At 40.0% G+C, this 26,907-nt stretch overlaps 1 protein-coding gene across 2 annotated transcripts; it reads right to left on the bottom strand.

Moving 5' to 3' along the window:
* Positions 1–1,231: 1,231 nt before the first annotated feature.
* cylda (cylindromatosis (turban tumor syndrome), a) lies at positions 1,232–26,261 on the bottom strand. 2 transcript variants are annotated; one of them, XM_036136047.1, is made up of 17 exons: positions 25,918–26,261; positions 22,104–22,646; positions 19,020–19,322; positions 16,263–16,368; positions 15,618–15,713; positions 15,059–15,175; positions 10,036–10,421; positions 9,292–9,457; positions 9,049–9,190; positions 8,808–8,930; positions 7,726–7,817; positions 7,379–7,445; positions 4,775–4,907; positions 4,517–4,625; positions 4,182–4,300; positions 3,672–3,888; positions 1,232–3,045 (listed from the first exon to the last, which is right to left on the bottom strand). In XM_036136047.1, exons 2-17 carry the CDS (start codon positions 22,593–22,595, stop codon positions 2,861–2,863), a joined length of 2,853 nt encoding a protein of 950 aa, XP_035991940.1. In that variant the 5' UTR covers positions 22,596–22,646; positions 25,918–26,261; the 3' UTR covers positions 1,232–2,860. The 2 variants fall into 2 exon arrangements, with proteins under 2 accessions (XP_035991940.1, XP_035991941.1); XM_036136048.1 differs by lacking the exon at positions 15,059–15,175.
* Between the last annotated feature and the right edge of the window lie 646 nt (positions 26,262–26,907).

The raw sequence follows: 26,907 nt of genomic DNA on the forward strand, positions 1-26,907 counted from the left end.
TCAAAACGGGCTTTATTTGGTTAACATTTACAGGAACATCACTGACATTAAGCTTCTACCCGTTACATATGTCTACACTGTACAGATGTAACATAAAAAAAGACATTAAAAATCCCACCCTCTACTGAGAGACTTCTGCCAGTGAACAAGGAGCCAATCGGCAATGAGCTCCAGGAATGCAGCTAAAGTTCACACAGGAAGTTCCTTCTGTCAGAATCCCTGCAACAGAGGACAGATCTGCCACTTAAAACAAACAAAAACAAAAAAAAAAAACCTCCCTTTGACTTTATAGTTTCAGCCAAATCAATGATTAGGTTAAGGTAATAATCTAAAACACGTAGCTGAAGGCAGATATTTACATACAGTATAAAAATACAACATAGAATGACAATAAAACATCTGAAACTTTTCCTTTTTTTTAGGTCAGCTAAGACTACCCAATTTATTTGCTAAAGGTCAAAATATTATTATTATTATTTTTTTAATTGCTTTCCTTTGAACTTTGAAGATGACATCCATTAAGAAGGGTATGTCTTTAAAACTATTTGGAAAAGCTCAGCAGATGAGGTCATGGCTTTGAAAGGCACACCTGTGGATGTAGTTTAACACCTCAAACACTATTTATTGTATGACATCAATTACTGTAGGCCTCCACATGTCTGGTTCACCCTTGGGTGCAATTCACAGATGCCTGGAGGTGTCCAGTTCATCGCTTCAATAAAAAAAAAGAAAAAAAATGTATACGTCGAGTCATGGTACAGTTCAGGAGAGATGAAAGCCTTTTGGGGCAAAATGTGTGCATCAACCCAAGAGCAAAAGAGCTTTTGAAGACAACTGGCTGAAGAACAAGTCCGGTACCTAAAATGGGCTGTAATGCCACTGAGCTAGGAAGAAGCCATTAGTCCAAAAACAACATAAAAAGACAAATTAAAGCTTACAAAAGATCACTTATCATTTTGGCGCTTAGCAAATAGAAATACTTTTGGTAATCCGAACAGACCTAAAGCAGGAAAGGTTTGGTCTCATTTACCGTCTTGACAGTAAGCAGAAAAAGCTTCCTTCTTTTTTTTCCATTATATGTAAACACCTGGTTTCAGCTCTATTCTTCTAATGCTGATGTCTGTAGTCTGGATTTTAGATATTTCCAATTTCTGTGCGATGTGCAAAAATAGTTGACTGCCTTGGGTTTAAATTCAGTTTTCTGTAAAAGTGAAACATAATCAAAGCAAAGTTTCTCAGTTTTATTTCTTTAATAAAATGTCTTATTTAAATACACAGATATATGGTGTTCCAAGATTACACCCATTGTGCCTCTTCATTTCCCGTTCTTTGTTAACTGATAATTGAGTCCCTGTTAACAATCAGTAGTTGCTATAAGACAACATAAAGTACAAACACTCGCTTAAATATACAGTGAAAGTGGACAAAGAGTACCCAACATTGTCAACCCTGTTTCTTTTTGTCTGAATTTGTTACAATTAGAGTTTAATAAATAATATTTGATCAGATCTGTTCTGTTATTTAGGGCCAGGCTGGAAGGATCACACGTCACACTTTCATTAAAAAGGCAGCAGGAGTCAATACTTTGCTTCTGTTGAAAATCAGACCTGCCAGGACAGGCAGTAGACGGGAGAAAAGGCTTTGTAAACATAAAACATAATTCAGACTTCCTCGTTAACACAAAGAGCGAGACACTGCATTTTTTTTTTTTTTTTTCACACCGCACGCTCTCGACTTGGAAGAAAAACAGCCAGACTTCTCCAGTTTTTCACCTCATTGACCCTATGAATGCACAGAGCGGTCCACCAAGGAGCCTTTACAATAGAAGCCATTGTACGAGTCTCCTTTCATGCATTTATCTGCCACCTACTCTGCATTAGCAATGCAGGCCATTCTTTAGCGCTACAGCAGAGGAGCAAATTTGTATGCTGTAACAAAACTCGGATGTCTCCCAACCAACAAATTAGCGCTCAGTGTGACTTCGAATGGGAGAGTATAAGGGAAAAAAAAAAAAAAAACTTCAACGCTTCCTGATAGGTCCACTTGGAGATGGCGGAAAGGTGCTGAAATTTGTGGCAAAAGCACAATACTTTCACGAAGGCTGCGTCCTATTCTGAAAAATCATACACCGAAGGACATTTCTTACGGATGACGTGGAAATATGTAAACCAGTTCACAGAGAGCAGAATAGCATGGTCATAATGCGACTGCACACCCAGTTGACATCTATACTGTTACTACCCGGAGAAATCTATGCTACTAAGAGATTTTGCACAAGGTTTTTAGAACAGCACATAGAGGCTGGGTGAGGTTTTCCACACTGTGTTGCTTCCTTAATGTGCGATATGGAAAGCTCCCATGTTTTACAGTGATTTAGAATAGCAGGACTCCTCTTTTCTTAAGGTAAATGAGGTGAGCAAGGTCCTCCCGCAGGCTTCGCTTGTTTTTCTTGCACATGTTTAGTCAGCCTTCGCGATGCAGCGCGCCCTGCCGCCCATCGTCTCCATCCTCCCTAAACAGGGAGGGAATTCTCATAATGCCTACTTCGGCTTCATTAACCACTGCCGACGCTCAGCTGTGAGACACATGAAAGCTACATAGGAACGACATGAAGAACACAACACTTTAAAACTAATGCACAGTGCAAATAGGCTTCTCCCTTCTCGTCCATCTCCCTGACTTCCAGAAATGAGCCGGCACTGAGGGAGAGCGTTACTCCAGACTGCGCCACCCGCTGGCAGACGGCTTCGCTTCTATTCGTTCGGCCGTTAAAAGTTCTGGTCTTTCTCTGAACCTCCGGGCTGAGGAAGTGGAGATGGAGTGGCAGAGGATGAAAGGCGGAGGCTTTAGGGAGAGGACTCTACTTGTAAAGGCTCATGGTTGGGCTCTGATACATGCACATGTAGGCGTCGCAGAGCAGACGTCGCGCCTGACCCTGGATGCTCTTGGGGTCTAAGGTGTGCAGCTCCTCTGGGGTCATTTTCAGGTAGGCTTCCACTTCAGGACAGGGAGACACCTGCGGTATGTTGAAACCGTTCTGGCCTCCTGCAACATGAGGTTTAACACTGACTGTTAGAGGCTTGGAGAACTAGATCAGTAATGTTTTACATCTATTTAGAAAGCAAGACATTTAAAAAGCGAGACTCATAACGAATGAACCTTTTCTCAAATACATTAAACTTTCCAGATGCAGTAGGATTTCAGACATCCGAAGGAAAATTTTACATTAAAAATCCTGCAGCAAAAGTTAATTTATGGAACAGATTCAATAACAAACTTAAAGAATACAAAATATTAGGAAGGTTGAAATATCTTTTTTTAGTACCAAGTATGAATTGCTTGAGCGTGGACAGGTTTGGAACCATAAAACAAGTAAAAATCTAAACTATTATCTAACGTATAACCATTTTATTTTGATTGTTGTGACAATTTCCAACTAAAAGGGGCTGATCTGAAAATCATTGCTTGTTGGAACCTTATTTGTCTTTTGTAGAATTTTCCTTTTATGGCCGGTCCAAAATTATGACGCTACCTTGCTGCAGCTTCAGTTCTCAGATGACCTCCTAAAAAGTGAATAACAACTGGCTCCTCTTTTAAAACTTACTTTAGTTACTTCCCTTTCAGAGTTCATTTTGACCAGAAAGCAAACACCGTGCGACGGTCACACCCACCATCGCGGTCCGCCATGCTGTCGAAGAAGAGCCAGGCAGAATCGGCGCTGCCGTACTTGACGAAGGCCACGTAGTGACTGGTTTCGATGCACAGCACAGCAAACAGCTCCATCCGCTGGCGGGGAAAACCTCCCTGACGACCCGCGCCTTCCTGTAGCTCCTTGGGGACGGACAGTTTGTTGTGTCGATGGGCTTTCCTCCTGGGGTGGAGGTGTACCTAAATTAGTAGGAGCAGAGGCACCGCTGTCATTTTTTATTACAGAAAATAAAGAAATTACATCAAAGGTTTTTAAGAAAACATTCAAAATAAAAATCTACGGATATAAAATTCTTTATGCAATGTGTTCCATTGGAATATAATAATAAGTAAACACAGTTGCAATCTACTGTGGCAACGTGTCCTCCGCAGCAAGGAGCTTTCTCCAAGAGAACGCGATTTCTTTGGATTTAGCGCCACCAACTGGACAAGTGGTGTGGACTGATGTTGCAGCACTGCTCTCTGTTGTTTACCTGTGTATTGCACTTTTCACAGAACTGTTTAATCTTGCCAGCAGTGATGTCCCCGTCCTCATAACAGTCTCTGCATTCGTAGAGAGCCAGGCCTCCACAGATGCGACATTCCCTCGGAGCTGAATGAATGATAGAACACAAGCCTTCATCCCAGCACACATCCTTCTTTGAAAAAAAATAAAAAAGTTCTTGGAAAAAGCAAGAAAAATAAGCGTTTCTTCCGTCTCAGCTGAGCGACAGCGACGGGCCAGAGGCATTTCATTACCAAATGCCACACAGCTGTGAATCACCTCTGCAGAGTGGAAAAAAGAAAAGAAAAAGAAAATACAACTCACTGTCTTCAAGAAGGTCTGTGATGTCTAACTCCAAGGAGGGAAAAATTTTGTTGAACATTTTGAAGTCCTTGCCGAAGCGTGGCATCTGGATGATAAGGCAAGAGGGAGCCTTGGGGTAGGGAGAAAAGGAGAATTTCAGAGGATGATAATAAACCGGTGCTGAGATCTTAAATCTTATTAAACAACCATGATTTTACTCCGAGCACGTCTGGAATGAATCATGCAGAAATGTCAACATCCTGATAAATATTTACTTACCTCAGCAAATTTCAAGTCACTGTTTATGAAGGACCACTCCAGGAGCTGCTGGATGGTTGGAACTCCAACCTTGTCCTTCTTGTCCATAAAGATTTGGTAAAAGTAACAGTCCTGGACTTTCTGACCTGCAGATCTGGAAGACGAAAGAAAATGTCAAGTTCATTTTTTTCCCCCTTATATATGTATTGCCTTTACAGGTGCACCTCACTTCAATATCATTGATATTAACATTCATTTATTTTTGTACTTCAATTAGAAAAGTGACCCTCATACATTATACACAGAAACATCACAAGTATTTATTTATGTTAATTTTGAGGTTTATGGCTGACAGCAAATAATAACATAAAACAGTTTCTAAAAATTTTTTAAATCACATACGATGGATAAAAAAAAATAAAAAAATAAAGGGCTTTATGTTTTGGCCTGCTCAGTCATGGGGACGACTGCTGACGCCCTCCTCAAGAAGGATCAAACTATCATGGCTAAGGAAGGTGGATGTTCAGAGAGCGCTGTGTCCAAGCATAATACTGGAAAGTGTAGTGGTAGGAAAAAGTGTCGGGGAATGGAGAAGGGTGATCTAGAAACGGGGACAAACGTGGCCTTGAGAGAATTGTGAAGAAAAGTCCTTTCAAGAGTTTGGTGAAGATTGACAGGATGTGGACTGCCTTGTTTCAAGAGCCTCCACACACAGGCACTTCCCTGACACGGTCTACAACGGTCACCATCTTGTGTTACACCACCCAGACATCAGAAGCATCTCACATGTGGTTGACAGTTTCTCAGTGGTCTAGAGTCCTGTTATGAGATTCTAGTCATTTTTGCATTTCATCTGGAAATACACAGAAACCAAAATGCCTGAGGTCAGGCGTGACGTTTCCACAGCCAGTAATGATTTGGGGAAATATGTCATCTGCTGGTGTTGGTTCACTCCATTTTATTAAAGGTCCAAAGCCAGTATAGTCATACACCTGGAAATTTTAGAGCACTTCCTGCTTCCCACTCTTTACAAGCTTTATGGAGATGCTGATTTCAGATTTCAGCAAGAATTGGAATCTGCTCATTTTGCCAGAAGAACCAATATGGGCTTTAATGAAGACAGTAACACTTTACTTGACTGGCCTGAAAACTTTACCTGACTGGCCTGAAAACGTATGGCCTGAAGCCATAACAGTACCTATAGGCTGTAAAACCTCAGCAGTGCCACAGGCTGATCACAGTAATTCCTGAAAATGGAATCCCGACCAAGTACTAAGTATATATGTACCATATACAACACCTGGATATATATATATATATATATATATATATATATATATATATATATATATATATATATATATATATATATATATATATATATATATATATATATATATATATTTTATTATTATTCTTTTTATTTTTTATTTTAATGTTGCTGAAATTTCTCCTTCCCCATTCAAAGTCATTCAAAGTCTCAAATTAGACATCAGGCCTGTTGCGTATTGTTAAATTATCAGACTAGTGTTCCCAATCAATGTGTAGAGCAGAAATCCTTTGTTCATTTGATATTCTGTAATATTGTAATTTTATGACAAACTAAACTTTGGAACCCTTGAAATAAATAATTCTGCATGTCAGGAATCTATACGGGTTATGAAATAAATCTACCTTTAAATGATTAAACTTACTGAGATGCACCTGTCACAGATTTTCATCGAGTTGTCAGTCTCAATGGTGAGCATATATCCATTGTTAACGGATTAGCAGGTTAGCACCTTTAAGACAGCGAGACCCGTTTCTAGCAGTATTAAAAAAAAACTAAATGACTGTTATCTTAAAAGTTGCAAAAAGGTTTTACATCCTTCCGCTGAACCCTGTTTGTACAACTTGAGCAGCTTCATCTTCACACCTCAAGCTCTTCCTGTTCCATGCTAGTTAATGAGAATATAAAAGCAGAAAGTGGCTGTAGAAGTAAAACAAATATCCAACTACAAGCGTCTCAAAATATAGCTGTGGGAGAAGAAAAAACGTTTACCACTTAAAAATAAACCTTTGAAAATACACAGCACGAGGCATAATACCTGAAGACTGACTCCTCAGATAAAATATACATTAACAAAGTCAATGTAAATCCTATCCTCCTCAATCAGTTTGAACAATGTTTCCATAGAGGGGCAAGTTTCAGATGTGGTTTAACGAGCTATAAAGCAGAAGAACAGCTGTTTAAACCGGTAATTCAGCTCATGTAAGATTAAAAAAGAAACACAATAGCAGAAATTATCCTGAAGTGAACCACTGTTCTCTCACTTCTCTCTATCTGGGCCACAGCCTGAATGCAGCAGCACAAGTGAAACTGTAAGGGGGGCTTAAATTTACATATTTCAAAAACGGCTGAATTATGTGACGCATGGGACAAACTTTTTAAAGTTTGGAGTTAAGCTCATGTTCATAACTCCATGACAGGCACATGGTATGACGGGATTTTCCATTCCAACATGTTTAACTGGTTTACCTTTATGTGATGACAGCACTATTGTCTTCATTACTTCTCTTTGCTTTCAGGTATTACATGACACTTCAACAAACTTTACATCATTTTCAGTGCCAGCTCCCCTTTACCTTAGTTTCAGCAGCGGATCCACCCTCAGTATGTGGTGAAAAAGGATATTAAGGAACTCCTCAGGATCTGCAGAGCAAAAAAAGCACTTCATTGAGGTGTGTTGCCATACTTATGTACCAACGCTGCCATCTACTGTTTACACAGAATAGCTCCGCTTTGGTATTTAAAACAGAAAGCTGCATTTCCAGTCAAATTTTCAAATTGAAATGTACAATTTCACAAATTAGATGAGTCTCTAAAAATAAAAAATATATATTTTTAAGAATCTCATTATATTTAGACAGTCATCAGAATAACTTCTTTACATGTAGGGCATTCAGGGCATTATCTCAAGGAAAAACTGAACCTTTTTCTTCAGAAGTAAATCCTGAGGCAGCTTCGACTTTCTCGAGGATCCTCCTGAGCTTCATCACTTTTGTGGCACAAACGTAGCCGTGTCTGGGGAACGACAACGACAGCGCCAAGGTAAATCGTCCGACACACGTGCATTTCAGGTTTACCAATACAGTTAAAATACAAATTACACTGTCTTTGGAACTGGGTTGTGACAGTGCCTTGCAAAAGTATTCATGCCCCTAGAAATTGTTCACGCCTGAAACAAAAAGTTCAATGCATTTTAGTGGGATTTTATATGATGAACGAACACAAAGTAGAACATCATTTGGAAGTAGAAAATAAAATGCAATATAGTTTTCAAATGTTTTATAAAAAATACATTCTGAAACGCATTATGCATATACAGTGTTAGTTATGCTTTGTAGAGCCTTACTGTTTCGATGTTTTTGTCACCGTTTCAAATCTAAAGACTGAAAATGTTGCCTTTTTGCAACATAACTCAAACAAATTGGATGAGGAGCATCTCGTGAACTTATTATTCAGGTTTTACCATTCTATTGGATATAGGTCTGGACTTTGACCAACTCAATCCAACACATGAAAGAGCTAAACCCTTCTATTGTAGCACTGGCTGTATGTTCAGTCCCATTGGTCTGCTGCACCCTGTATTTAGCTCCACAGATCATGCAATCAGCTCCTAACAGCTGGGATGATTTATTGCAGCAGGAACAGGGAAGCTAGTCAGACTTGACCTAAGGGCAATTTAGTGTAACCATTAAACTTTACAGTCATGTTTTGGAGCTGTGGGAAGACGCTGGGACAGGACCCATTCATGCACAAAGACCCCAGGATGGGATTCAAACCCAGGACCTTCCTGCTGAAAGGAAACAGTGCAAGCAACCGTGCCACCCGACGTAAGCTGATTGTAACATGACAATGTGAAACAGTTAGAAGGTGTATGATTATTTTTGCAAGGCACAATATTGCTTTCTTACCAACAAGCAAGTTAAAAGCAGAAAGTTTCCCGTGTCTAAGACTTATCCTGGGTAGCTGTGGTCACAACAATGCAGCGGTTGGAGTACAAATACTTACATGCGCAGTGGATTGACTATCTCTGTGCGTAGCAGCTCCTGAGTCTCTCTGTAATACTCAACGTCGGTCTTTGATCGCGGCCTCAGCAGGACCGTGTCCAGTACAGAGCTGAAGGAGAAAAGACTGCGGAGCGCAGAAAATCTTAACTTTAGAAATCAACATTACTGGCCGGCGTGCACCTTCGTGTTTAACAAACACGGTCATAAAAATGTAATTACTGTAACAATGAAGGACCACTGACCAGAAGAGAGTGGAATCCAGGTAGCAGGAATTGTAGTGGCCTTGAATGCCTTTCTTTTTGCCCACCATGACATCCAGACCATCGTTCTCTGTACGCGGAGGAGTGTTTTCATGCACTACCTCACTCAAATAACCCCCAAATGCTGCAAAAATCACAAGCAGTGACCATAACGACTTTAGAAGAAAAACTGTTTGGATGATAGATTTGATCATGTGTTATCTAGCTTAGATCTAGCTTAGATACCAATAGAGTTGCACCGCTCTATGGGGTTGGACGAATGGTGCAAGGAGGGGAAGCGGGAGTCAGGCCGGCAGCATCTGAGCTTCACAAACAGAGCTTTTTTGGGTGGACAGGTGAAGTAGCGAGTCCCTTTGAAGGTGCCATCAGTGCAGCCGGGACACTCTTCTTCCTGAGAGAAAATGGTCAGATCAGCAAATATCGTCAGTGGAAGGGACTGCTTTAAGCGTGGACTGTAATATAATCGTTTGTCAATTAGGACAAAGCCAACGGTTTCTAAAAGAAGTACACATTTGCCGTAAAATGATGAGCAGAAAAAATGCTACTGAAGTAAAGTGATGACCGAAAAGGTGAAGCATTTAGGGAAATTTGCTTGTTCGCGTTTAAGCTGGGTGCTGTGGCTTCCCTAAGCCTCATCACCATAAAGTTGCCAAGCAACCACAAGAGAAAGCAGGAAGTAACTGAGGTCACCTAGATGAAAAATACTTATAAAAAAAATCCCCAATAAAACCACAGGTTGTCACCTTTTTGTTTTGCAATTTTTACTTTTTACAGACCGCGACGTGTGACGCCTTTTTCACAAAAAGTTACAGATCAGGTTCTAGTAGGGTGTGGAGGAAAAAGCTGTGTTCAGTCACTACTAGTTGTCAAACTATAAGCTACAGGCTTACGATGACAAAGGGTGTCGACACAAAAGGCCCTGATCAAAACAAAAGGTTAATATTAATCTATACTACTTTGATGTCTCACCAGCTCCAGTCCAGCCAAAGGCTCCAATAGGCCAGGAGGCAGGCCCACCCAACGGATTACGCCACACAGAGGGGGATTTTCCTTCACCTCCACCAGGGAGCCCACCTCCAGACCTGGCTGTCCCCGGGGAGGCGTCGGAGGCCGCGGAGATGGAGGGGCAGCAGGCGAAGGGGGCTCAGGCTGCTCTCCCATTACAGACCCGACGGAGAGCGAGATGGGTCCCTGGCTTATGTTCTCAGGGGTCTTGCGGTTCAGGCTGAAGGGCAGCGAGTGGAACTTGTTGTCGCTTGACAGCGAAGAAGAGGATGGGGGGGCTCTGGAGGGCGGAGAAGACTGGCTGAATTCAGGAGGGGTGTCAGTGAGCGACTTGGCGGGGTCTTCTCCAACTGTCGGTGACAAGCCAGAAAGCACAATTTTACATTTGGTCATGATGCAAAGTCTGTTTTTACCACCTCAGAGATGTATGGAGGAAACTGAAAATCTATGTTTTGATGATGGGATGATTACAGAAACGTTTGAGCTACTATTCACTAGCAGCTGAAACTCAAAGACTCCTGGATAGCTGTTGAAATGTATCCAAAAAACTGGGTGACAGTCCAGTTGCCTCCAATTTATAGCTGTTTGTGGTTACTATACATCAGCAGACATCTCAGCAACATTTGAACACGGAACATATATGTATATTTATACTTATTATTTAACATGGTGCGCTTGTGAAAGCTGCTGCTTATTTAGGTAGCTTTCCCGTTTTGCCTACTTTGTTACTGGTCTTTTAGTCTCCCACTGGGATTTTGTTTTGCCACTCTACTGAGGTTTCATTTCTACTTTGATTTTGATCAGAGCAAATATGTATAATCTAAAAAATAGTCTATTTAAGGAAATGAGATGTTATTCTTTGAAGAAATGTTAAAAAGTCCCTCAGAGTTATTTTGGTTTTGTATAGGGTCATAATCTCTCATATAAAATCCAGTTGAGCTAAACCAGAATCAATGGCAAGCTTTGTATTATAAAATCTCACAAAAAAAAAAAAAAAAAAAATGATTAAAGGTTTATTTCCAGGTAAGAAATGAAAGACATGAAATGACCACACTGGGTTATGAACTTAGCCTGATTCTGACTTACAGAGGAAGATGTGTTTATTTGACAGTAACAACCACAGAAAGTACATTTATTACAATTGTGTCTCTTTTTTCTCATAGATTTATACGTAACTTTTCACAGCACTAAAACTAAGCTATTTTTTGCATTATTAATTGCCCAATTTACAGTTAGTATGTGGCTGAAGCCTTTTTCTTTAAAGACTTACAATATCTTACAATATCTACTCAGCGGCTCTTGAGTCAATCTGGGCCTTTCACCTGCACACTGCAGCAGCAGTTTGTGAAAAAGAAAAGAAAAACATTTAATTTTACTTACTTTGATACTTTAGAACAAGGTAGAAACAAGTCTTTAAAAAAAATCTTGAATAACCCAGCTCATTAGGGAGTAATAACACACTTGGTCCACCTTGTTTGATTTGATTAAGTATTGCAGACAGAGCCAGCCAATGACTGGAGCAGAACTGACTGAATTAAAGGGACAGCCACACATAGAGGTACTACTGCAGTGCACACAAAGCTGTTGTAACTTTTGTAAACAATTAAGGAAAACTTTTAAAAAGTATACACATACTTGTCTAGTTGTCTAAGCACAGCAGCCCCAATTTCATTACATAGAAAATAACTTAGCAAATTCAACAGTAAATGTGAATAATTCGCCTTCTAGAAGACTTAATCCCACTGAACCATTTGATATTTGTCACATTACATCCATAAACTGATATATTTAATTGGGATTTTCTATGATAAACCAACAAGTAGCAACATCATTGTGAAGTTGAATTAAAATTCTAGATGGTTTTACAAAATTAAAGAAATGGAAACTGTGGCTTCCATTTATATTTGCCCCTCTTTGCTCTGATAATCCTAAAATAAAATCCAATGCAAGCAAAAGCCTTGAAATATATCCAGCTGTTTTATGAAGGCATCTCAAGCCCACTGGAGAACAATAGAAAACAAACATCATGGACGGCAAGAAAAACACACATAGGATTAGCCCTAAAGCTGTAAGTATTAAGTTTTTCTGGGTTTAAAAAAAACACGTCTCCATAAAGATCCACCATTTAATACAAACTATAACTACAGACCTGCCCATTCATGCCCTACTCACTAACTTTGGAGGAGCAGCAGAGATCCAGAGAGCAGGTGGGAGAATCTGTCAATACCAAAACTATTAGCAATATACTCCATAAATCTAGCCTTAATTGAAGACTGGCAGCATCTTGATGTGGGGAGATGTGGGGAGATTTTTCTTCCCCAACGGAAGAGAAGCTGGTTAAAGTTGTTCAGTTCTTACAAGAAACCTGCATGAGGCTACAAAACCCTGACACTGAGGTGGAGGTTCACCTTCCAGCAAGACAACACAGCTAAACATGCAGCAACATCTACATCTACAACCAAATGTTTTAGAATCTAAACTATAATCTGACACATAAATATGTTTGATCTAAACATCAAACCATATCTACTTGTCAAATTATACCAAAGTCCAGCTGAAATCTGATTAAGAGTCTGTGGCAAGACTTGAAATTAATGCTAAAAGACATTAAAGTGTAAATAATGTACAAAGCAAAAAAGAGAAAATGAGCTGTTATTTCTGTGGGGTGGGGAGATTTTTCACTTAGGGAGCTTAACAAAAATCCATGTCAAATAAAAATTTCCTTTAAACCATGTATTGTTTTCATTCAACCTCAGTTTTGCACTAGGTTGGGCTGCACTTTCACATAAAATGGCAATAAAATATATTATTTTTTGTGGTTGTAACGTGACAGAATGTGTAAAAATGTTATAGGGGTATGAATACATTTGTGAAAGTGTGTTTAAAACCTCTCTAACATAGCATTCTTATTTTACGTTTTCTTTTTGCATTCTATATTAACAAGCTAGTGATGCAATGTTAAAACCTGTGAGCCTATGAGTGAGTAGCATTATACATAGTAAAAATGCTCCTTTACTTTTTAAAAAAAATGTAAATCTTCAGCTCCTTCAATTTAATTCATAATAAAAACTACAAGCAACCAAACTCGTAGACAATATTGCCCTGATGGTGACCGTTTGCAAGATGTAAATGAGCACATATTTACAGGATGAGTAAGCAGTTGTAAAAACAGCGTTTCCGCATTCATGACTGACCTGATTTCTGCAAAATAGTCAGAGAGATATCACAACCTAAAGCTGAAAAACTTGCACACCTTGCGTTTTTAACTTTTTTTAAATGGGAACACTACAACCACGTGTGCAGTATATGAACACACAGTGAGAGTTGTTGGGCTAATCTCACATTTTATCACTCTTGTAATTTTGTCGGTTAAGTTTCAAGAAGAAAATTGTCAATTTATCAAGATGATAAGATGGAGGGGGGGGGGGGAAAAGCTTATTTACAGCTGGAAGACACGGGTAATTACATGAAGCGGACAGTTCAAACACAACAAAAGAATCCAAACTGTGTGCAAACACCACTGAAACAAAAACACAAAAAAAAAAATCGGTGAGGCGTGATGCTGAAAGAACCAATCAATTATGATCCCAGAAACTAAAGCTTTTACAAATACTCAGGCATGCAAATACTACCACAAAAAAATGAACTACAGCAAAATAAAAAAAATAAGGTGTGTGAAGAAGTGAGAAGTCTTTTGCAACCCTGAGCATTATGGAAAGTCTTTAGCAACACCCATTGTTGCGTCATACTGAAACAAAATAACACTAAAATGATGATGAAGGACAAGACGAGTGGAAAAGTCTACATAGCAAGCTCCTGCAAAAACCTACTGACCCGTTTCTTCACTGCCAACTCTCTCAGTTGCACACATTTACTTCAAGTTTGTGCAGTTAACATTTGTTGCTCCTGCAATAAAACAAATGAGTTCCCCCTTGTGCAAAATGGAGGGCGTAATTTTTTGCAGTAAATGCCGAACACAAAACCGATGCATAATTTTGCAGGAAAATCCAATTCTTCAACTATAAATAAAGTAAGAAAAAAAAAAACTATGTTTGTTAGTTTTGTCCCAAGATTTTTAGGACACATTAATTCTAGTGCTGTTGTCTGAAGGATTTAAGTCAATAATCTTATAGCAAATACACTTTTGTTTCTATAAATGCCAGCCGACAAGTCAGAGACAATACTCAGAAATATACCGCCTACTCAGACTTCTTACTTTGCAATTTGAACACTTACACTGGAGCAGTCAAAACCAAAAGTCTTTTACAGCTAATACTTTATAAACAAGTTAAATAAATAAGCAATAATATTTTAGGAATATCAACTTGTATTGCGTACACTAATAGAAGAGCACTGTAGGGGAATAGTAACTTGTTTTTTATGAGTATGTTTGATCATTCTCAAATACTGGTTTTATTGTAACTTACTGAGAAGATAAACAATAGGCATAAGTGATAATATATATTTAATATACATAGTATTTCTGCCTTGCTAAAGACTACATTGCTGGTATGCACGACATTGTCTTGATCTAGGACATAAAACACCAATAAAGTACTTAAACTTAGTTCCAATGTGACAAAATTATCGATTTCAAGAGCTATGAATAAGTTTACAAGGTCAGCGATATAGTTTACATTAAATACCATAGTAAAAACAGCAAACTAGAGCACAACAGCTTTATTTGGAAGCTACTCAGTGGGTAAAAAGAAGTCTAACATGTTAAGTCAACAGCATGAAATGCTGCCAGTCTGCTGTCTACTGCCTGACAGAATTGTGGGTTTGAATAAATTAATTTTAAATCTGTATCAATTCTGTATCAATAAAGAACACCAACTGTACCAGAGTGAATGTGTCATTATAGTGTAAAGGTAGCTCAGCAAACGAACAGAACTTATTTAAGCAGGCCTCAGTGGAACGGGTCAGTACGCAGCCTGTGGTGAACAGGAGCTTGCCAATGAGACGACCAACATCTCAAGAGTTTTACCTTCATCTATGTACCATGTGCTTTTGGATTTGGGCTGGGCTGGGGGATCAAGAGAGCTGCCATTTAAAGTATAGTAAAACTCAGACTTGCTTCTACCGCCACACTGATGAGCTAATCCTGCAAGTAACGCAAGTACATGAGGGGGGAGAAGAACAGGAGAAGGGTTTAATGTGCAGGTGCACCGCTGGTCAGCGCGAAGCTGAAGACGTTTCAACAGCTAACAAAGAGAAATGAATCCAACAGAAAGATTTACAAAACTACTTCCAACCTTTAGAACAAAGGAGATCACAATTAAGAAGTGCTGCATTTGCATCTACTAACACCTCATATTCTTGTTTTTAGAAAGACTCCCCACGAAATGTTATGTAAAAGTTACTGTTAAGACTAGTCTGTAACTATAAAGAGATTTGTAAAAGTCTCTAGAACTGGGGCAAAGCAATAAGAAGTTCACTTTTACAAGGAAAAGCTGAATATGTTTGGGCGCCTTAAAGGATTAGCAACACAAAAAAAAAATAAAACTGTGAAAATGTTGCTTAGCATCATAACATCGGTGCTGTACCTTTGCTCTTTGGTTTGCTTTGGCCAGAGGATGATTTGTCGTTCCCTCTGGGGGCAAAACTGTGCTTCGGCAGCCTTTGGTCCTGCATGGAATATTCTGCATCGAAAAAAAATCCAATTAGAGCCACAACACTACAACGTGAGTGAAGCCAGGGTTTCTCGTCTTTTTGGTCTGTGAAGTATCCAAAGAAAGCTCCAAAACTCATCCTTTTGTTAGCTACACATACAAATATTTAAACTATGTTAAACCAAAATTTGTTCCAAGAAAGCTTAAAGAGCTCTATTTGGTGATAAAATTCACTAAGTTTAGTTGCAGAGTTTGAAACTTGAGAAATGTCATAAATTTACATCAGTACTTACAGTTCTGTGTATTTCTCAAGAAAAAATGGCGGAAAACATGCATAAGCAAATCAACATGCCACTGTGGAGAACAAAGAGCCAGAGTATCTCACTTGACTTTCAAAAACAAGAGAGCCATCACCACAATAGGCTCTCTGTTCCCGCTGCAAGCCAAACACAAACTCAGACCGCTCAGAAGGAGCTCGGTGCTCGTCCGAGGGAGGGACAGCTAAATGTTTCCAGAAACTAAAAGTTCCAGCAGCCCAGACATGGAGTGAAAAACGGCGACACAGACACCGTGACTCACCTGGCATTACGTCACCGATGCGGACAAGTCGAGTGTGCTCCAAACTGGCAAAATTACACACCAGCTTCCCTTCGATCATGCCATCCCAGTCCCCGATAGGATTGTCCTGAAAAAGTTGGGAGACATGAACACGTTGGAATGCTCTCGGATGCTCCTCGCCACTGTGACGCTGATGCACTTTTGTTGGCGGCACAATCCCCTCAGTTCTGATGGCCAGCGAGGCCAGTTGTCTTGTTGCACGACCTAGGAGAGATGCTGTCTCTTGAGCCTCCGTGCTATCGTTCTTTAAACTATTTAACTCCTCCTGACCACTTAAATAGCAGATCTTCCAACTCAGGTCCTTCCTTTTATAAGCTCCAGGCAGAACCTTGCCGTTACTCCTCCTCGGGCTCGAATTTAGGATTCGGCTCCAGAGGACTATCTGGAATAAGGTTGAGTCCGGAGCGGCTAGCGAGAGAAGGCAGGGCGAGGCTGGACGCACAGTGAGGCAGAGCAGTGGGCTCTCCTCAGCTCCCAGCTGGCCCTTTGCCATGCTGTTGGGTCATACAGCTCCAAGTCTTTACCTCACTCCCCGCGTGACTGACTTGTCTTTGTGTGGGAGGCTCAGATGCACTGAGTGGGCTGCCTCTGCAGCTGCTGTTGCTGCTAACGATCGGTAGTCAAATGCCTCAGTTATGTTTCAATCTCACTACAAGCACAACGCCACATTAGCCACAGATCCCGACCAACAAGTCAAAAAAAATACATTCAAACGGCTGAATTTAGTGCATCTACGGCAATAATTTATCATTAACCGCTACCCAATACCACAATATGTCGTATTATGTCGTGATGACGAGACAAGAGGACACACACTATAACCGAAGCAACTTCCAACATGTTTTCCTGAAAGATTACAGGAAAAAAACTAACTTTATCCGTCAGAATGGAGGTTTGATGAAAAAAAAAATACCCTATTTTCTGTGATGTTTTCACAAAACTTAAAATGTCTGAAAGAAGCTTTTTTTTTTTTAGAAGAGCAACGATTACTCTGATTCTATAAATAGAATCACAGCTATAATAATGGCATATATTACATCTGTTATCTTCATGCATACAATTCTAAAATAGAATAAACACTCGATTTAGTCGTCATTTTCAAGTAAGCATTGCACAGAATATTTCACTTTGCAGCCATGTTGCTCTTTACAGAGAAACACAAAAACAAGTAGGGATGAACGATATATCAACATCACCGTCGGCCAATGCTAGTTAATTTCTTAACTAACTAGATTTTGGTAAATCTGGGCCATATTTAAACAATAGATGTTTGTTTCTGTCTTGTTGACGTTTGTCTATCAGGAAGGGAAGGGGAGGGGCTCGGCCATGTGGCTTTTGTTTGGACATGTGATCCAGCGTAGGATTGTGGGGTGTTTAACTAAAGCAGATATAATGTATTTAATAATGGTAAATATCACTTATCAGCTATAACAGCAATATTAATATTGGTTATCTACCCAAATTTCCATAGTGGTGCATCCCTAATAACAAGCTGACATTAGCTTATTGATTAGTTAGGCGAATCAAGTAGATTTAAGTAGAATTATTGGTTAGACAAATCTTTAAATGTCATGATTTGAATAAAGTATCATTGAAAGCTTTAAATAAATGAAATATGTATATCTAACATTATATTGTGACAACAATTTCTTACGTACACAACTATTAAATGTCAAAATAATAAAAAGATTCAATTGGTTACTTAACAATATATGCAAATATTGAGACATTTAATATTTCCCCTGCTACAGTTCACCGCAGTATGATTTAAACTGCTACTATGAAACATCAGATAGACCCCCACAGCTGATTGGTTAACCACTGCTTCAACCCAGCCGCTATTGAGAATTTACCACCTCAACAGCAGTGTTCGTCCCCCACACTGACCTTTAATGGGTAAGGCAGACTGATTAAAATTAATTATTGATATGCTGCAACACAGGACTATAGAACAAATAATATACTGACAATGTCATATTTGAAAAATAAATGCAGTTTTACATTTTTGTAATCTAAATTGAAGTTAATTATTTAATGAATGAGGTTCATGACATGCACTCTAAGCTCCAAACAGCAGGAGAAACCTTGGACACTTCAGTGTGTTCTCTAGTATCTTAGTATAAGTGCTTTTAACTTTGGGAATGGTATGACAGAAAAGACTTTGCAGCTAAACAGTGTTCATATTAATGAGATTTGTTGTCTTTCTTAACCCATTATCAATATGATGAACACATACAAAATTATGATTATTATCTTAATGAATAAGATTATTAATATTGAATAATGTTAATTGCATTAATGATAATAATCTTAATAATGAGATTTGCACCTTCACTGTCTAGCTACATGCTAGTTTACATGTAGCACATGATCTGGGTACCGCTGTGTGGTACCCAGATCAATTCCAGGCTTATTTGCAACAATGCAACCATATCTTCCTCTTTTTTTTTTTTAAACAATGCATATATACATATTTTTGTAAAAAAAAGATTTCCCTCTTTATACATTTGAACTTAAAATGTGTTCATTGAGAGCAAAGTGGAACTGAAGTCATATCCCTCGTATCTGTGCTCAAACCTGCCCACTAAGCTGCTCACGATTACAAAACCCTTTTGGCCGCACGAATTTAAAAACCTCCCGGGTTTCACGTTTGAACCCACTCCTGTCTAGATTTAAAATAGCAGGTGCAGCGTCTAATTTGACTGGAGCCGTACTTACCATGTCAACGCCCACGTAGTAGCCCAGGCTCTCATTCCCTGGCAGCAGGTCACAAAAAATGACTGTTCCTCTCTCGGGCTCCTCCCTCAGCACCACCCTCGAGTTGATCTCCAGCGGAGGGTAGTCCTGGTCGTCCTCCAGGCGAACCTGATTCACCTCCAGCTGGCCCAGGCTTTCGTCGTCGTCGTCCTCCCAGAGTTCGAGCTTGTCCAACGCCACGAACACGCCGCACTCTTCCTCACAGCGGAAGAGCTGCCGACCCTGGTAGGAGCCCTCTGTGAAACCCTGGCCGCGACCCTCCTCCTGGGGCACAGAGGGACAGACAATCAGACGCGATTCAGTGCGAGACGTGACAATAAACATAAACACTTGAGCTGGACTTGGAATAAAATACATTTTGCTGCCAGAGGCAACGCCTTGTATCTTTTTTACAGTACTGGTTATCTGGGTGATAACGAATAGCATCACATCCGGGATTTAGATTTAGTGATGAGATTATACGCAAAGACTCGGTCTGCTGCAATCATTTGCTTACGTCAGTCAAAACGCTAAAAGAAAGCGAAACCTGTGAGATAAAAAAAAAAAAAAACACCTTACATTTAATAAACTTTCAGACAATAATCTGGATAAAAATTACCGGAAAGAAACAAGCAATCTTTTTCTGATGTTCAAACACAGATATAATGTACAAAAAAGGCATTTGACACTTTGACTGAAAAAGCAATCCCAATCTAATTATCCAGCTCTTTGTTCAAACTCTGCAGTACAGCTTAGTGCTGTTATACAGCCCCCGTAACGTTTAAAAGGTTTTCCATTTGTTTGTTTTAAAGGTTCAGTGAGGTTCTGTGAATCGTTCCCTTCTCTGTGGTTGAAAGACGTAAACTTGTATGGAAAAGTGAAGAAATACAATCAGACTGTTTTAGCTGATTTATATTTATATAAAAAAATAAAAAATAAAAAATCAAAGTGAAAACTTTCCCACCAGTAAGAACAATGCTACATTAACGTAAATTAATTATCGGCAGTTTCATAACAGATGGTTGTCTTATATTGGTTTGACGCGGCTGTATTAATAACTCTTATCTACTTCATCTTCACGGCGCTTTAAAGTCCGCCAAGAGCGCCGTTTGGATTTTGACAAGCTGTCATCGGAGCAATGGCTTCAAAAAAAACAACATCCTTGTGCTTTTCTAGGTCTTCTTCTAGGTCGATCAGCTTAACAGCATTATCATGTCAACGTGTAAGATTTGTCACGGTACAAAAATGTAAAACTCTGGAAAATTAGGGCAAAGCCAAGAAGGGCAATTAGGGGACAGTTCAGCCCTTGTTTAGAGAAATGTGTCATGTGTCACTTCCCTGTTTGGCAAAACAGCAGACCAGAGAACATTCATCATCATTTATTTATAAAGTGCTTTAAAAACCAAAGTGCTGTACCGGTACATGACAACCAAGAAGAAGATAAAAATATACAACAATTAACAATAATCAGTAACATTCCTGTAACTTTAACTACATTTTATATGCGCAGCAGCGATATTCAATACTGAAATCGGGGCTGCTCTGTTGCCTCTGACTTCCCCAGTCAGAACTACAACTTCAAGGGATGTTCTTGTAAATTATTTCTGACTAGGAACTGCGAAAACCTGACTTCTAGTTACAAAATGAACATATGTTTAGCCATCCACCACCCTAAGGAGGCCTTCAGTTTTTCACCAACTCACTGGGATTTGACATAGTCCACTACAAGTTAGAACTTCACAGAACCTCATTTCATAAATCTGAAGTAGGGCTGTGCGATTTTGCCAAAAATCAAGCTTGCAAATTATTTAAACCATGATTGCGATTTCATTTAGACTTTTCTCTGCATTAACCGCAAGCAACAAAAGTGGCCTGTAGATAAAGATGTTTGTAAACAAGGACTGTTTACAACAAGAAATTGAACTGAATTCTTTTTTTTATTAATCAGAACATTCTTATTTTGTTGATTTGGGCATCAATCCTTGTTGAACATAAAGTGCAACAAAAAAGTCTATGTATTAAACAGTTTGACCGGTACTTAATGCTATGGTGATATTCCTGAATGTTTCTGGTAAAAAAGTGTTGATTATATAAACTCTAAAACAAGTAATAAAATTAGATTATCTCACTGCTGCAACTCTCTTCCCTTCCATGTGGAGGCAAACTCACTTTAAAGGACGCGTCTGATCAATTAATTGTTACGTAGCCAAAAATTGCAGACCTCTGCGATTTGGAAGTTGTGCTTTTTTTTTTTTTTTATTGTGATTATATTGCAAATGCAATAAATTGTCCAGCCCTAATCTGAAGTATCCCCTCATAGGTGCAGCTGAATAATCAGACTATCACTGAAAAGTTTATTTAATTCAATAATATAACTAAGACAAATTTGATTCATATGACAGATTCAGTACAAACTGAGTAATATAAATAAAGAGTTTATTTCTGTAAATCTTTAATCCTGTCGGAGGTTTTAAAACTGATGTTATGCAAATATTAATTTTATAAGAAATACATTTTTAGAAATACGTTAGCTGTAAGCAATGATCTAGAACATTAGCCGAAATAAATGCTTGAATATGTCAACTACATCACTGTGTTTGTGTTAAGTGTTATTTAGTTAGTGAAAATTATAGACTTTTCAACAATATTATAATTTATTGTGGTAAACCTATAAGGTTGATGCTAGGGGTCTAGCTTTTGGTTCAGAGGAAAAATAAAAACAAATGAATAAAGTACCAAGATATTAGTGGACATTATGGAAATATGAGCATCTTTTCTTTATAAGTACAAGTTCCTACTTTCACTAATCTTAAAATATAACATCAACAGTTAGAAAACCACATTATTTCTCTACCGATGAGGAGCGGTTCTCTTTGAATCTAATTTTGCTCAACATCTGCGCTGGTGGTTCAATCGGAAATTTACATATTTTTTCTACATGCTCCTTTACTTATCTGGATGCTTTTGATTTTAGGTTTTCACTTCTGTACACATTTAGTTATTTAAACACGCTTGTTTTGTTTTTTTTCCTCCCTTTACATCTATTAGAGAAAGTCTAGTTCTCACCAGGAGCTCCACTCCAAACCAGATCCCGGAGAGGGCTCTGTCGGGAAGCAGCGAGCCTTTGAAGCGGACCACTCCGGGCAGAGGTTCGTCCCCAGAGCGCAGCTGCACGCGCACCTTGGAGCCACAGTCGATGTCTCGGACGCGTTCGAGGCGCTCCTCGTCGCAGAGCAAGTTGCAGCGCTCCTCGCAGTTGGTGATCGGGAACAGCAGCTCGGCCAGCTTCTCGTCCAGCTCCACGACGTCCCGCTCGTCCAGGCTCAGCACCAAGTTGGTCTGGTCCAGGATGCGGATGCTCTTCTTGCCCTTACATGGGGGCAGCGTTCGGCCCAGGCTGTTGCGCTCCTGGCAGGCCTGGCCAAGGCTACCCCTGGGAATCCTCAGGGTCTTTTGGGCGGGCTTCTCCACGGTGCATTCCTTCATGACCATGTAGAAGCGCCAGTCCTCCCTGAAGCCCCCGCTAGGCCTGTCCGGGTTCCACAGGGGAGAGCTCATGGCTGCATGGCAGACTGGGGGCCCAGCGCCAAGACGAGCTTGACTGGTGGTCTGAAATTAACAAGGAAAGAAGACTCAATAACTGTTGCTTTACTCAGATAAATCACCTGAAGCTTAGCAGGAAAATTCAACAGAATAAATTTAAATCCTTGGAAAAAGCTGAAATTAAATTAACAAGAGAATCCAACACGTCGCATAAAAAAAACCTAAGTTGTCTTTAATCTTTTTACTGAGTAAAAGCACTAAACCTAAATGGGTGGATTCCCTGCATGCAAGGCTGCATCGTTTTGCAGTTTGCAAAACAAATGGTTTACTGACACAACAGAGAATCAAAGATGCAGAGCGTTCTGAAATTTAAAACACAGAAGAGAGGAAAGCTATTGTTTCAGCTTTGCCAAGGCAAAAATACACGAGTACAGATTACTTGGCTGTAAAACGCTGAGGAGCATTATTGGGAACAAAATCTTACTATTCTAAATAATGTCGATTGACTATCGGGGTCAAAACAATCATATCCTCAATTAAGAATTATAAACCGTAATGTGAAGTTGTTTTATTCTGTAAACCCGGTGATTTGCTTGTTAACACAAAGCTGATCATCCAACCTTAAATAATTTCAAACAGTTTTTTTTTTTTAACATCACAACAAGGTAACTGCATTGCAGTGACCCCCAGAGTCACCAGATCTTAACGGAGCATAACGATGCTTCATGTGGGCTGCCCTCCTCAAAAACCTGTCCATGTAACTTGAGAGGAACCGTCACCGAATGGTTCTTGTGACCTTTAGCGCCGCTATAGGTCACATGACCCAGTCTGAGCTCAGACTGCTGTGACAACAAAATAAAACAGATATGACACTTAGCTGATCAGGCATATTTTTGGCTCTCTGATGTGGGATTTTATCTAGAGGGGTGAATGGGGCCTTGTGTTTACAAGTAACTCCATGACTTTTCAAGCTGCTGGTCCAAAGTTGTCTGCTATCAGATTCCAAAACACGGTGGGAGACTGTTTAAGTTTGTGAAACTGCAGTGTTGCCAGTGGCCTTTAGGGTAGGGCTGGACGATATAGAAAATAGAATATAGAAAAAAAGTATATCGATAAAATAGAACTTATATTGATCAATATTGATAATTATCAACAGGTTCAAAACATATATTTTAAGAGCAGCTCTGACCATTTTATGCTGTTGCTTAGCGACCTATTTTTAGATACAGAACACACAAGCACTGAATTCAAACTCAACCCTTTATTCAATCAACTTTTTACCCAAACTGCAAGCTTTTAAAAAAGAAAAAAGAACACGTGCTCTCTGAACTCTTTGAAGGGGGCGGGGCTTGGTTTTTGGGTCTGCGTTAGTGATTGGTTGGGAGGATGTAATGACTGTAACATTAACCTACATGATAAGCTAGAATGCAAAAGGAAGGAAAACTGTTATTCTATTGACCTTTTTATTGACCCTTTTTTCTATCATCGATATACGTCTATTGATCGATATATATTGTTATTAAATTATCGTCCAGCCCTACTTCAGGAAAACTAAACCTGGAAGTTACACGTCTGGTGTATCTAGCAACTAAAAGTTACACTGTGCTGCTTTAAGTGATATCCAATTCTTAATCCATAGGCGTCAGAATGACATTGGTCCACCCTTATCAGCTATACCACCTTCAACTCTTCTGGGAAAGGCTATCCAGAAGGCTTTGGAGTGTATCTATGGGAATTGCTGACCAGTCTCCCAGAAGCACATTTGTGAGGTTATACACAGATGTTGGATGAGAAAGCCTGTCTCTCAGTCTCCGCTCTTATTCCTCCCAAAGGGATTCTATCAGGTTGAGATTAGGAGTCTAAGTAGGGCCATTCAAGGTCATCTGTACCAAACACTCTCATTAATGTTCTTGTGGATCTTTCTTTGGGCACAATCATGTTGGAGGAGGAAGGTACCATCTCCAGACTGTGGCAGCATCCTTTATACCAGTGCCTGCAACACATTGCATTGCACTTGGTGATGTATAGCTTGGATTCAGCTGCTCAAAAATGGAAATCCTTTAAATGAAGCTCTCTATGCCCTCTTCTTGAGCTAACCTGAAGGCCACATGAAGTTTGGAGGTCTGAAGCAAATGACTCTCCAGAAGGTTGGTGACCTCTGTGCACTATGCGCCTTACCATCCGCTGCCCCCGCTGCAACCGGGCCTACCACTTTGTGGCTGAGTTGCTGTTGTTCCCAGTCGCTCCTACTTCGTTATAACACCACTGGCAGCTGACTGTGGCATATTTAGGAGTGAGGAATTTCACGACGGGACCCGTTGCACAGGTGGCATCCCATCACAGAACCACGCTGGATCCCACCTCGCTACTGAGAGCGACCTTTTCTTTCACAAATGTAGAAACAGTCTGCATGCCATGGTGCTTGATTTTATACACCCGTGGGAGGGATCGGAACACCTGATTTTTATTATTTGGATGGGTGAGGGGGAATACGTTTCACATTATAGCATATCAATGTTGACCAGAATGTATGAGGAATATGTCCGACAACTTGAAGAAGAATTAAGGCAGTTTTGAAGGGAGAAGAGGCTCCGGCTCAGTCCTATCAAGCTGTACCTACCTATTGAGGTGGCTGGTGAATGAATATTTTTTGACAAATCTGACATCCAGTTTAATTCCTGGGGTTTATAGTCCCTCCGTGCAGCCCAGTCGCCCCTGTGTCAAGCCCCTCACAGCAGCACCTCGTGTGTAATTACTCAGATCTACACACTTGAAAGTACTAAATATAGACGGGGGAGCAGACGGCTGAATTTGTGCGTGTGTGTGTCACGCATGGCAAGGCTAACAGCAGCGCGGTGGATTTCCCCCGATCACGTCTCAGATATGATGCTGTCGCATATCTACTGTACCGCGTCCGTCATTTCTTTCACGGATGACAGCAAGATCTACTTTAAAAAAAAAAAAAAAAAACACTGGTATTTACTGAAGCGTGTTCGTTTGTTTACAACTGTCACAGCATCTGGACAAAATCGTTCCCTCGCTGTCGTCGCGACGCACAGGATCGAGGAGCAACATTTTTTCGCAACTTCAGCTATTTTCAAACCCGAAACGGGGAAAGCCCTCGCTCCATGACATCCATTTATGCTGTCGATCAGAAAAGCTTAGCGAGACCAAAGTCGGGTTGGTTTTTTTAAAAACGTTTTCCCTTGACAACTAACACAGGAGTGTATCACCAGGCAGAAACTGTCAGTCAAAGCCCCCCCTTTTCAAGAGGGAAATGGCTAAAATGCGCCAAACAAGCCATTCATAACCGATGTAAGCAGGACAGACGACTTACCTTTGAGACGAGGCAGGTTACGCAGAGGCTACGGATGACTGACAGATCATGTCATACGCCCATCACGGTTAGAAAGCGGCTTCTAGACACATGTTATAACCTCTGCTAGCTCTGCCGCCTGCTAGCTAATGCTAGCGTTCAAAACAGCTGAGCGTCAGCCTAAAGTTAGCCGTGGGAACTGTCAAGGCCACGGGCAGAGGACTGCCACCACCTAGAGCGGACCAAAAGCATTTAAATAGTCGTACCGCGTGAAAAATACGTGAAACAATACGCTACAACGCAGCATATACAGACTACATTTATCATTTACAGCAGACGACCTCACCGTTGGTATGGCATGACGTCACGTCACTCTCCATCAGACATTGGCCGTTTACCGTTTCTCTTGAGCCCTGATTGGATAGTTTTGTATTCTTAAGGCAGTCCCATTTGAGGGGTTTTCCCACTGTCTTCAGGAAAACATAGTTTGGTTGAAGCGCACACAAACAAACACACACGAACACACACACACACACACACACACACACACACATAGACACGCAATATTAAATTATTTTTAATGGAACACTAAGATACGAATCTCTGGAGCTTGATTAAACTTGTTGAATTAAAAAACAGGACTTGAAACATCATCAATTGGTTTTACTTGTATTTTTTTTATTCATATAGGCAACTACGTAACCTGTATCTTGCCATAATTCTTTATTTTCAGTGTGAAGAAACGAAAGAGCCAAAACAAATCCTGGTTAAAGCCTCTATCACAGAAGAAAAACTAAACAATTACCTCTGATTGTTTTTGCTTTCTTAATAGAAACCTATCTTTTTCACCCCAGCAGGGGGTTCACCTCAAGTTTTTGCAGTTTTTCTGAGTAGCTCTGTCAAATCACTTTAGACACATGTAGACTAAAAAGATTTGGCTAATCACCTGGAACACATTACGGCAGTTGATATAAATGTGGATGAATATAAGTAAGGTAATCCGGGCAATGT

The sequence above is a fragment of the Fundulus heteroclitus genome, chromosome 4 (genome assembly GCF_011125445.2).
Source record: "Fundulus heteroclitus isolate FHET01 chromosome 4, MU-UCD_Fhet_4.1, whole genome shotgun sequence".
Lineage (NCBI taxonomy): Eukaryota > Metazoa > Chordata > Actinopteri > Cyprinodontiformes > Fundulidae > Fundulus > Fundulus heteroclitus.